The sequence below is a fragment of the Aspergillus ruber genome (genome assembly GCF_000600275.1).
Source record: "Aspergillus ruber CBS 135680 unplaced genomic scaffold scaffold00017, whole genome shotgun sequence".
Lineage (NCBI taxonomy): Eukaryota > Fungi > Ascomycota > Eurotiomycetes > Eurotiales > Aspergillaceae > Aspergillus > Aspergillus ruber.
This window is the reverse complement of record NW_024467313.1, coordinates 497,919-510,155: the sequence shown is the minus strand read 5'-3', so window position 1 is coordinate 510,155 and position 12,237 is coordinate 497,919. Positions and strand designations below refer to the sequence as shown.

Below are 12,237 nucleotides of genomic sequence, written 5' to 3'. Positions count from 1 at the left end.
TCTCTCCATCCTCCCGATCTACGCACGTTTCGCAGATTTATTGGCTCCACATTGTTTCTCTACATCCTACCCCTTCCACAACGCTGAAGATCATCCTCTGATTATCAGACTCCTTCAAAATGCTCTCTTCTCTGGCCTCGTGGTCCACGGCGTCGCTGCTTCTCGCGGGTCTTGTCCCGACTGCCCATGCTGCTGTTGACAAGATCAACGCCGTTGGTTCCAAGTTCTTCTACGAGAATGGCACTCAGTACTACATGAAAGGTGATGATCGTCCTGCCAACCTCTGACATGATCTACCTGCTGACCGCTCCAGGCATCGCCTATCAGCTCGTCCCCGATGATCCGCTCATTGACACGGATCAGTGCAAACGCGACATCACTCGCATGTCCGAGTTGGGCGTCAACGGCATCCGAGTCTACCATGTCGATCCCACTGCCGATCACACTGGTTGCATGAAGGCGTTTGCGGATGCGGGCATCTATTTGTTTGTCGATCTCGACACCTTTGACACCCAGATCGAGCAGGTACGCTGTTTGCAAGTCTGATTCTCCACTTGCGCAGCCAGCTAACGAATCAGACCCACCCCGAGTGGACTCAGAGACAGTTTGACCGATTCAAGGCTGTCCTAGATGAGTTCCAAAGGTTCGACAACACCGGTGGCGTCTTTGTCGGCAACGAGGTCATCACGACCAAGGAGGGATCCGCCGCAGCTCCGTATGTCCTGGCCGCGGCCCGTGATATCAAGGCTTATCGCGACCACAAGGGGTACCGTCCGGTCCCCGTCGGATACTCTGCCGCGGATATCGCCGAACTCCGTCCCATGCTCCAGGAATACCTGGCTTGTCGCAAGGATTCTCGTGATCGTCTGGACTTTTTCGGACTGAACGCCTACGAGTGGTGTGGTGCCTCGGGCTACATCCAGTCTGGTTACAATATGCTCCAGAAGAATGCCTCGAACTATCCGATCCCCATTTTCTTCTCCGAAACTGGCTGCAACACTCATCGTCCCCGCACGTTTGAGGACCAAGCGGCCATCTTTGGTCATGAGATGGGAGACACCTGGTCCGGCTCCATTGTCTATGAGTGGATCGAGGAGACCAATGACTACGGTTTGATTAGCTACGGGCCCTCTGTGAAGGGTGCCGCTCCGACCAATACTCTGATCCAGGACGGCTTCACCCGCAAGGGCACGCCGACACCAGTTCAGCCGGACTTTGACAACCTCAAGAAGCAGTGGGCCACCTTGCACCCGACTGGTATTGCTCTTGCGGAGTACGCCAAGTCGACCGCGACCATCACCCCGCCCCAGTGTCCGTCGTCGACTGCTGGTGGTTGGTCCGTGGATCCCAGCGCTCCCCTTCCTACTCTGGGTCAGACGTATAGTGCGACAGCTACTAGCCGCACCTCCGGGACCTCCCGCGAGACTGCTACTGCTAGTGTCACGGTTTCAGCTACGTCGTCTGCAGCCGCAGCCACACCCTCCAAGGAGAATGGCGGTCGTGCTGTGGAAGTTGATATGTTGATGCTGGGTTTGGTTGGAGCGGTAGCTTGGTGGCTATAGTTTCGTGTTTGTACGGATATGATGATGGTATGATCATGCACTTTTATTCTCGTGTCATCTTTTATTGTGTGGCGTCTGTATGCAATGTTACGAGCCGTGTGTTTTGTATTTTATGAGCCGTAATACCCATTGGCATAATTCATTCCTTGATTCGTCATTTTACAAAGTCATGATTATTGTAATAAGACACCGACACAAGTTGCGTTGTCACTCTGGATGCCATCCACCACTTGGTCTATCACTTCTCTAACAACCGCCTCTCCTCTTATTCCGCTGGTGAATCCCTTGGCCAGCATCTGAATAAACCCCTCATCATCTACATTCGGGCTATCACTGACGCCATCCGACACCAGTGCCAAGACGTACTTTTTCCCTTGGTCAAGGTTGATACGGGTAATATCCGGCTCAGAGGAGAGGAGGTCGCCTTGCTTCTTGGATGGTTCCACCCCCGCACGAGCTTGCTCTCTCGTAAGAGGAGTTTCCTCGTTAGTGTCTGGATTCGTGGCGGAGAGATTCGTAAAGGGTGTTTTGTATTCAAGGTCACCAAGGGCGCGGGACATGTTTAGTGCTCCTGCATTAATTAGCCATCGTTGTTTTTTTTTTTTTATAAGTGGATGTATGAGAAGGGGCAAGGAGGAGTACCAATCCGGGGTATCTCATGCTGGTCCTGGAGAACTGTCCCGCCTGCATTTTCGATACGTTGTTTTTCGTCGGGGGAGGAGGGTTTATGGGATTTTGTTAGACATTTCTATACATTATATATTAGCATCTCACCACCCACCTATATATAAATACGAAGAGTGTAGCAACATACCACATCCTCAACCTGATCCCCACTATCCAGCGTACCCAGGAAAACCTTCGAATCCCCCATATTGCCGGTAAAAAGGGTCCCACTTTTTAAATCGAGTAATACAAGTGCTAGCGTTGACCCAGCGAATGCGTATTCTTCTTCGCCGTCTTTAAACGCTTGGACTATTTGTTCTTCTTCGGAGGATATGGCGGATTTTATCGCGCTTTCGTAACTCTCCGGGTTCAAGGCCGAGGATGTTAGGGATTGAGTTAGGAGGGAGGGAAGGTGCTGGGAGGCGTGTTTTGAGACAATTCCTGAGCCACTACCCCCGTCAGCCTTTAATTGGATCGCGTTATATAGTGGTAGGGAAAGGTTGGTAAAGACGGGCAAGGAACGTACTGCCCATCATAAACCGCAAACAGTGCAAGATTATTATCGGCCTTGGGAAGGAATTGTTCTGGGGGGAGGATGGTGTATGCGTCTTGTTGGGAGGGCCGGGTTCCTTTTGCCTGTCGTATTGGTTTTATTAGTATTCGTTTTATATGTTGTTTGACGGATAGAGGGGGGAGTACGGTTGCAGCGCCGAGGGCTTGGATTGTGGGCATTTCGAGTTCAAAGTTCAATCGGGTGGTTCGGTGCTTGGTTAGTATTGGGTGTTGGTGTTGGTGGTAAGATAAGGTACTGCCATTGAGTAGAACTACGGGATACCGATGATTATATCCAACCCTGATTATAGTAGGTGACGTGAATGCATCATTGGAGACTCCGATAAGATTAAATAAACTTGATTTTCACTATCATTGCTTTGATAGTAGTTAGTATGCCCTAATACGTCATTGTTACATATCCGATGGATGTGGAGATGTGGAGAACTCTATATATATACTCCGGAGTATACATGTATGTATGTCTATTGAACATTATCACATAGCTATTAACAAAAAGCTGCACACCGTACTGGGATATATAAAAATCAATCACAAAACAATCAGAACAACAACGCCGCAAAAACAACTCCAGCAACACCCACTACCAATTCCCGACCAACCTCAACCCTTGCCGCTTTCCCAGCAGATGACGACGAACCCGGCGTTGCAGAAGAAGATGGCGTATCTATGCCATCACTGCTAGCAGAAGCAACCCACACTGGCGACCAGGGAGTTGTCTCCGTGTTGGCGGAGGTCGTGCTTGTTGTAGATGAGGACGAGGAGGAAGTGGTGTAGGTTGTTATTTGGGATTCGGTGGCGGAAGAGAGGGAGATGAGGGTGTATGTTGACTCGGGTTGGTCGGACTCAGACAGTGAAGGGTCCAGGCTAATAGTCGATTTGGAAAGTGTAGTTGGAGTAGCAGGAGGAGTAGTCTCGCATGAAGTGCAGATAGTCGAGGTAGAGGTTTGGATAAAGGTAGAGATAGAGCCAAGCACTGAAGTTAAGAAAAACTGCTGATACGGTATGTACCAAGTCTTAGGGACGCTAGTCGTAGTCTCATAAGTAACCAGCGTAATGTCATCATATTCATCATCGTCATCGGGGGAAGATACGGCATCTCGAGCAGATAAGAGCGAGGAGACTGGCGTTGGGGTTGGTGTCGCGACTGGCATTGAAGCTGGTACCCAAGCACGTGTTGAAACGGGCGTAGAACTCGACAGGAAAGCCGGGGTAGCCGGGTTAGATGAAAATGTCGAAACAGCAACTGAAGTCCATGAGGAAGCCGGTAGCGATGAACTAAATTCACTCTGGCAAGTCGTGCAAGTAGTGGAATTCGATGTCATTGTCAGAGTAGACATAGTATTAAAGACAGAGGTAACAGAACTTCCGCTAGATGAGTAGGTGGAAGTAATCGGACAGGCAGTGACTGTTTCATAAGTGACTAACGTGACAGTAGCTTCTTCGCTAGACTCGACTGGAGTAGAGGAGGCTGCCACAGAGGAGGCCGATTCAGAAGAGATCAATACCGATGAAGTAGGCCGTGGCATTGACGACGCAGGAACCGAAACCGGTACCGAAGTAGGCGCAACACTGCTGTCCGAACAAGCCGTACAAACAGTCAAAGTTGATGTCAGGGTCTGTGTAGACACAGTACTAAGCACAGATGTGACAGAAGTTCCGCCAGATGAATAGGTGGAGGTAATCGGACAGGTAGTAACGGTTTCATAAGTAACCAACGTGGTAGTTGCTTCCTCGGTAGATGCAGCTGGTGCAGAGGAGGCTGCCGCAGACGAGACTGCTGCAGAAGAGATCAATACCGATGAAGTAGGCTGTGGCCTCGGCGACGCGGGAGCCGAAACCGGTACCGAAGTAGACGCAGCACTGCTCTCCAAACAAGCCGTACAAACAGTAGATGTAGAAGTCAACGTCTGAGTGGACACAGTACTAAACACAGACGTGAAAGAGCTTCCTCCAGATGAATAAGTCGACGTAATCGGGCAGGTAGTCACGGTTTCATAAGTAACCAGTGTGGTAGTTTCTTCAGTAGATGAGACTGGTGCTGATGAACTTGATGAAGCCGGTATAGATGGAACCGGGATAACAGAGATTCCTTCTGCTTCTGATGAAGATGGGCTTGGTGATGGGGTCGGTGTAACAGAGGTAGATGCAGCGGCAACGCTGCTTTCACATGCAGTACAGACAGTTGAAGTTGATGTCAAGGTCTGTGTAGATAAAGTAGTAAACACGGATGTGAAAGAGCTTCCTCCTGATGAATAGGTAGATGTAATGGGGCACGTAGTGACAGTTTCATAAGTGACCAGCGTTGTAGTCGCCTCAGTAATCGTAGGCGTCCTGATCGATGACGAAGAGACCGGGTATGAAGAGATCAGTTCTGAAGAACTCGATAAAGAAGCTCGCGCAGATGAAGTTGGCCTCGGTGCTGGCACAGAAACCGCATTTGAAGTAGGCATGGCGGGGCTAGAAGCCGCAGCGACACTGCTTTCGCATGCAGTACAGACGGTCGAAGTTGATGTCAGGGTCTGCGTAGACAAGGTAGTTAATACAGACGTGAAAGAGCGTCCTCCAGAGGAGTAAGTTGATGTAATTGGGCACGTAGTCACAGTTTCATAAGTAACCAACGTTGTAGTAGCTTCCTCAGTGATGCCAATCGACGAAGAGACGGGATGTGAAGAGATCGGCCCCGAAGAAATCGAGACGGAAGCCCCTGCCGATGAAGATGGCTTTGGGGCTGGCACCGAAACTGCGATCGAAGTAGGAGTAGCAGAGGAAGGAGCTGCAGCAACACTACTTTCACACGCAGTACAGACAGTTGAAGTTGATGTCAAGGTCTGTGTAGACAAAGTAGTAAACACAGATGTGAAAGAGCTTCCTCCTGATGAGTAGGTAGAGGTAATCGGGCATGTAGTCACAGTCTCATAAGTCACCAATGTCGTAGTCCCCTCGGTAGTCAAAGGCGTGGAACTGAACGTTGTTGAAAACGCTGGTGCTGATGATGAAGGTCTGGGCGCTGACACTGAGACTGCAATTGAGGTCGGCGTGGCGGAGCTAGAAGCAGCAGCAACAGCGCTACTCTCCAGACAAGATGTGCAAACAGTAGACGTAGAGGTAAGTGTCAGCGTGGAGAGAGTACTGTACACAGAAGTCATAGAGATTCCCTCAGACGTGTAAGTAGATGTGATTGGACAAGTCGTAACAGTCTCGTACGTAACCAATGTCGTAGTCCCTTCAGTAGTAGATGCACGAGCAGAGCTGACATGAGAAGAGATATCCCAGGACGAGGGAATTGGCGCCGACGAAGCTGGTAATGAGGAAGCCGGGACCGAAACTGGTACGGACGAAATCACCGAAGTAGATGCAGGCGTAGGCATAACAGAACTGGCAGCAGCAGCACTACCAGATTCGCACGCAGTGCAAACAGTAGCCGTAGACGTCAGAGTCAGCGTCGAAAGAGTGCTATATACAGACGTCACTGCGCTTCCGCCGGAGTAATGAGTAGACGTGATTGGACAGGTTGTCACGGTCTCATAGGTGACTAGTGTCGTTGTGCCTTCTTCGGTTGAGGTTACTGGGATAATGCTGCTTGATTCCGGCGTGGGAATGATAGCGCGTGAAGAGGACATGACGGGGACGGAACTGCTTCGGGAGGGTATCGCAGGCCTTGAGGTCGAGGGGGCTGCTGAGCTGTACAAGGTGGACCTTGAAACTTCGTGAGATGGCGTGGGTGTAGGTCTGTACGTCGATGAGACCTCTGGAGTAGACTCAACAGGCACAGAAGATGCACCCCTCGATCCAACAGGAACAGACCCAGAGACAGTCTCAGTAAGCGTCGAATCAGACGGTGCCACAGATCCAATCGATGAAAAAGCGATCGAACTTGACGTTGCAACAGACGCAGACCAAGACCAAGACCCCAGTTCAATGGACATAGACGTCGATGTAACAATCTCAGACGACGTAAATGCCGATGAAGACAAAACCCAGCTAGACTCAAAGGAACTCGAACTCGTCTCTACCGGACCAACACCAGAGCCCCAACCACGCGATTCAGCAGGGGGTGTTAAAGAGCTTAAATATCCAGCACTGAGACTAGTTGACGACGCCGGACAATCCGTCACTTCCGGTCCGCAGCTGGTAATCGTAACTTCGTTCGTGGAAAACACAGTAGCATCTGAAGGTAAAGGCGAAGCAGGCGCAGACCAGCTGGACTGGAAGATAGCACTTGAACTCGTCTCCACAGGAACAGGAGTCACAGGTGTACTAGGCGCAATGCTCGATTCAGCAGCAGCGGAACTGGGAACCCCAATACTGACAGCATCTGACGAGGAGGGTATCGCAGTCGATGATGCAGGGCAATCTGGTACTTCCGGTCCACAGCTGGTAAGAGTAACCTCGTTCGTAGAAAACACAGTCGAATCGATAGGCGGAGACGCAACTTCGCTGAACGTAAAAGCACTTGAACTCGTTTCCACAGGAGCAACAGGTGTACTAGGCGCAACGATCGACTCCGCAGCAGCAGAGCTAGGCACCCCAGCATCAACACTCTCAGTCAAAGGCACCGCAGTTGATGAAGCCGGACAGTCTGGCTTTTCCGGCCCGCAGCTGGTAATAGTAACCTCGTTTGTCGAGAAGACAGTTGCGTCAAGTGGTGCCTCTGCGCCAATTTTATCGCGCGCAGATAATCCTCGCTTCGCATTAATGTAGGATTTATCAGTGCCCCAGAGCTACTTTTGTTAGATTTCCCTTCGAAGCCAGTGGGATTGAAGTAGAGCATACCAACGCGCCTGCCTGAGCCAGGACAGCAAACGAGAGAAACGGGATCAACATGGCGAAGTTCACGGTAACATGAACGATAAACCAGAATGAATCGAGCTCGTCGCGACTTGACGTCGTCTAGTTTATAGTTTTAAGAAACGATATCCCGGCTATAATAAGAAACAAAGAAAGCCGTTCTGTCTATAGGCAATGTCTTCAATTCGTAACCAAGAACAAAGCGTGCAACAAGCAGAGCCACAGAACCACCAAGGACAGAAAAAGGAGCAAACAAAAGAGACAATGCAGGAACACACCTTCTTAAAACATCTCCCTCACATCAAACCTCGCCACAGACTTAGCCCAGTCAAGCATCCAGCCCGACCAATCCAACCTAGCCCTGTACGCTTGTGCACTACACTGCATACCCGAAGAACCAAACCACCTTTCTCCAGAGCACCACCCAATAAAACATACAGAATCAAGTGCAAGCAGGTACAATCACAACCCCACCCGGCGCCAAGTCTATTTTTGACCTTTGCGTTGAACATTTCTATGATTCGCGGGTTTGAGGGACAATAGACGGTCATTCGTCGACAGGTGGAATATTAGGAGGGTCTGGACAGTTCTCTTTCTTTCTTTTTTGTTATCCGTTCTTGTTAATGGGTTCATTATATGGTCGGCGCTTAAAGAAGTTTTTTTTTTTTTTTTCTCATATGAAGCAGGATTCGGGTGTACTCCGGTGTATGTGCTGTGGTTTTGCTCTAAGCGCCGGATCGACAGAGGGCGCGTGGGACTATACACGTTGCCAAGAAGAGAGGCCCGGCGCTAAGAATAGAATTGACTTTTGCGACTTCAAGTACAGAGTAAGTGGTAATGAAGTATATGGTTCTATTGTTGTAGGTAGAGGTGATGGAGGTGAAGACGACGGTGGTGGTCTAGGTAGAAATAGACCCTCGGGTGACTATATGGACTTAACACATCCGTCCCGTACTATTCTACTTGTACTTAATTGACCCACTTGCACTAGACCGGCGCTTCATGGTGAAACCTGATTAGCACTAACCTATCACCATATTCTACTAATGCATAAACCTCGCAGGATCACATTGTTTGTAGGGTCCTGCACTAAGCTCACTACGCACAAATGCATAACTTTTTAACGTGATTGCTATGTTCATCATGGACGTGACATCAGAGAAAATATCAAACAAGCCCCCCATAAACCCCGAGGTATATCCCCTTGTTCCAGAAAACGCATAAAAACAGCAAAACACCGACTCCAAAACGCATAGGTCATCGAATTATCTCTGTTTTCCATCACCATCAATAAATTCGGACCAAGGTGTCATATCCCCGAAAGCGGAGGAACCATGAAAATAAATAAGAAAGATAACCCCATAAATAGCGAAAAATGGCGAAGGTACAGCCAGATGCAATTCTAAAAGTCTTGCTTTATCAAAACACAACTCCCGACGAGAGATGCAAATCGTATGCGAGGTTGATTCTACCCGAAAATCATAAAAATAATTAAAACGGAAGGTGGTTGCGACGGTGCGCGTCCATCAGCTTTCGCCGGACGGCGTCACCCGTGTTACCGTTTCTGCGCTTCCGCGTGGGAGTGCGTTGGTCTGCCAAACGAGCATGTCGGAACACGCTAGCGGGTCGGGCAGGGGAGTTGGCAGGCATGAATTCACGGTGTTGCGGAAGACGCAGCAATGCCTGATACCGGTTGTGGTTGCGACGGAACGCTGTCACAATACCCCGGTCGAGGTGGTTCAAGAACCGCTCCGCACTGTTCGTCTGCTGCTGCGTTTCGGCCGTCCGCGTTGGCGTGGGACTCCCCGCGTCGACCATCGGGACATGGTTGGTGACAGCAGGGGAAGTAAGGTCATCTTCGAATTGCTTCTCCTCCATATCCTCATCGGACGAGCCGTCACCAAAGTCAATGAAGTCATTGACGTTCAAAGCCGATTCTGGATCTTCATCGTCGTCATCCTCAAATGACGAATCAATGGTGATGTCTTGCGAAGGGTAAAAAGCCTCCGGAGGACCCATAACCTGACCACCCGGAGCGAGGTCGTTACCCAGTGCGGTCATCATCAGGTTGGCACCAGAGGCCAACATGGGACTGAAATCAGCATGGTTAGGAGAGGCCAGGGCATCCGTGTCACTCTCATCGATGATCTGCATCGTGGTGGCACGGGGACTATTGTTCGCCGTGCCCGGCATACTGTTACTGGTCGACTCTAGCCAGTCATGACGAGAGGAGGCATAAGCTGGAATGATGACGAGATGCTTGCCGGTGCAGTCCACAAGAGCCACCGGTTTGTGGGGATCTGGCACAAATGATCCCATGAGAGGACCCCGCCGGCGTGTTGTTGACTCATTGTTCTCGTCTGCGGGAGGAGCAAGGGAAGCCGATGAGTCACGGCGCAAAATGGACCGGGGATGTGTAATGGTGGCCGGCGGAGGCAAGTCTTCATCTGTAGTCTCGCCATCATCGGCTGTTGCGAAGGGAATTCAGTCAGCACAAACAGAAAGGACGGTGTGGTGTGTGTGATCGTCATACTCTCATAACCACTGGACTCCGACTTCTCATCAACAGCGTCAGACTCGACGTGGTAAATGTTGGAATGGCCATAGTCGGACTCGCCAAACATGTCGTCATTTGACATCCGACGTCGGTTCTGCTTGCCTGTGTTTTCATTGTCGTGCTCAATCATACGGCGCAACTGGGGGTCTAGACTGTCCTGTTGGAGGAAATCACCGGGGACCTCGTCCTCGGTATGCGAGTCGCTGTCGGACGAGGACTCGGACTGGGCTTCAAAGTGTACATGGCGGGGTACTTGCATTGGGGTCTCAATGGCCTCGCTGGCCAGATCAGTCTCACCAAAGTTCTCCATGGCGCTGTAGAGCTGATCCTCATCAAAGAACGAAGTCCCTGTGAGCAACATGTGATCGTCGAAGATGTTGGTGGGGCCAGCCCAGGTCTCAGCATCCCCCACATCCACCGTCGACAGCAAGTTACCAATGTGGCTCTCGCTTTCCGACTCGAGGATCATCATCTCCTCCAGCTTCTCCATGTCTTGGTCCTCGCCGTCCCCATCCGAGATGTAGTCAACTGCGGCGTAGACATCATCGGAGCTGTCCTCTGAATCATTGTCATCATCATAAAGTTCGTCATCTGATATCCTTGCGGTCTTCTTCTTCTTCGTAGTTTGTTTCTTATTCCGATTGTTAATGGTCTTCTTCGCGGGTTCAGGGGCCGATTTCCGGCCCTTGTCCTTGTGGTAGGCGGGGGCCGGCGGGTCTTCCTCATCATCTGCATCGTCCTCTGACGAATTGTCTGGGGCATCACTGAGATCCTCCACGGATGATACCGAAGACACACTGGATACTGAAGAGGACGCCCGTCGTTTTCTATCTCCGCTCAATGGTCCAACGGAAAGAGATTTGCCCGCTCTCCGGGGAGGGGCCTTGGATTTGTGATGCATGTTGTATATGTATTGTTCCTTTGTTCGTTGTAGGATAGGGGGGGATCAAGATAAGGTTGAAGGGATCGGGTTATGAACAAAGTTTTTGTCAACCGTCAATCTGGCGTCAATTGCGTAAGAGATTCAATCGTTGGGTATGTCGTCGGCCCAAATAAGAATAAAGGAAGAGAATGCCGTGATCGTATGAGAGGAATTGAGAGGGTAACCGGTTGAGGACAAAGAGGAGGACAAAGAGGAGCAGGAAGAGGGGCGGGTGGATAAGTGATGTACGTGGTGAATAATTTTTTTTTTTTTGGCTGTCGGAAAAAAGCACCTCACAGGGCCCGCAAACAACGGACAACGAGAGTGCTCCTTCAGTTAATGAGATTAAGGGGCAATTTCGACGCTCCTATAGTGAATATAGGACAGCTACGTCGAAAGAGGAAAACAGATATCGTCAAAGTGATTAGAGACAATTGAGACTCGGAGCTGCTGGACTGGGGAGCGGGACGGGCCAAGCCCCCCAGCGAGGAATCTACAGCTCGACAAAAGCCATGGCGGCACGTGTGAAGACGATATCTGGGTAACAAAGAATTAGGATAGACTGAATAAGCAAATAGAATAAAAGAATAGAATAAAAGCAGTTGTCAGCGTTGAGTCTGGTGGAGAGGAAAGAGAACGAGAGGAAAAACGGGGAGAAAAAGAGAAGAGAAGCCAGCAGAGACTGACCCACTGCGCTAACGGTACGCCTGTTCCGCTGGTGGTCGTTCATTGGCCGGGAGCAGACCTTTTTCGGGATTCCCATTGGCGGGAGAGTGCTCACCGCATTTTCACGGGCCAATCATCTGGCAGGTATTGCCGGAATAGTACATGGGCCTTCAAGTTAGAACTATCAAAGTGTAAGCAGAAAAATGCATGCAATGACTCAAGATGGCTATGAGTACTGAGTCTGTCATATGCAGCACGCTGTACAAGGAATAGAGTCATGCGTGGTGACTGCGGTATGACAGATATATGCTATGTACGGAGTACAAGTACGTAGTAGCATGGAGTGCGGACTGCAAGTCTCTAAACCTCAACTCGTATTGCATCTGAAGTCTCCTCACTGATACAATACATACGCATACAATTGATTGCGTGCAGCACTCTACAATGGGCTACATACAGAATGCACCAGACTCTGCCCGATAATTAGCCCGTCGATACCC

The 12,237-nt window shown here is 50.2% G+C and overlaps 4 protein-coding genes across 4 annotated transcripts; 1 reads left to right on the top strand and 3 right to left on the bottom strand.

The window, feature by feature from the left end:
- Window positions 1-119: 119 nt before the first annotated feature.
- Window positions 120-1,562, top strand: gel6 (putative 1,3-beta-glucanosyltransferase; the record flags this gene model as incomplete). The annotated part of the gene is made up of 3 exons (XM_040780241.1): window positions 120-261; window positions 314-525; window positions 567-1,562. 3 exons carry the CDS (start codon window positions 120-122, stop codon window positions 1,560-1,562), a joined length of 1,350 nt encoding a protein of 449 aa, XP_040637997.1.
- A 173-nt stretch (window positions 1,563-1,735) lies between these two features.
- EURHEDRAFT_516213 (PP2C family serine/threonine-protein phosphatase) lies at window positions 1,736-2,960 on the bottom strand (the record flags this gene model as incomplete). Its single annotated transcript, XM_040786452.1, has 5 exons — window positions 1,736-2,133; window positions 2,205-2,310; window positions 2,377-2,677; window positions 2,755-2,864; window positions 2,928-2,960. The coding sequence occupies 5 exons, from the start codon at window positions 2,958-2,960 to the stop codon at window positions 1,736-1,738; spliced, it is 948 nt and encodes a 315-aa protein (XP_040637996.1).
- A 383-nt stretch (window positions 2,961-3,343) lies between these two features.
- EURHEDRAFT_378568 (extracellular serine-threonine rich protein) lies at window positions 3,344-7,628 on the bottom strand (the record flags this gene model as incomplete). The annotated part of the gene is made up of 2 exons (XM_040779083.1): window positions 3,344-7,525; window positions 7,578-7,628. 2 exons carry the CDS (start codon window positions 7,626-7,628, stop codon window positions 3,344-3,346), a joined length of 4,233 nt encoding a protein of 1,410 aa, XP_040637995.1.
- A 1,455-nt stretch (window positions 7,629-9,083) lies between these two features.
- Window positions 9,084-11,050, bottom strand: EURHEDRAFT_516212 (uncharacterized protein; the record flags this gene model as incomplete). Its single annotated transcript, XM_040786451.1, has 2 exons — window positions 9,084-10,060; window positions 10,126-11,050. The coding sequence occupies 2 exons, from the start codon at window positions 11,048-11,050 to the stop codon at window positions 9,084-9,086; spliced, it is 1,902 nt and encodes a 633-aa protein (XP_040637994.1).
- Window positions 11,051-12,237: the final 1,187 nt, after the last annotated feature.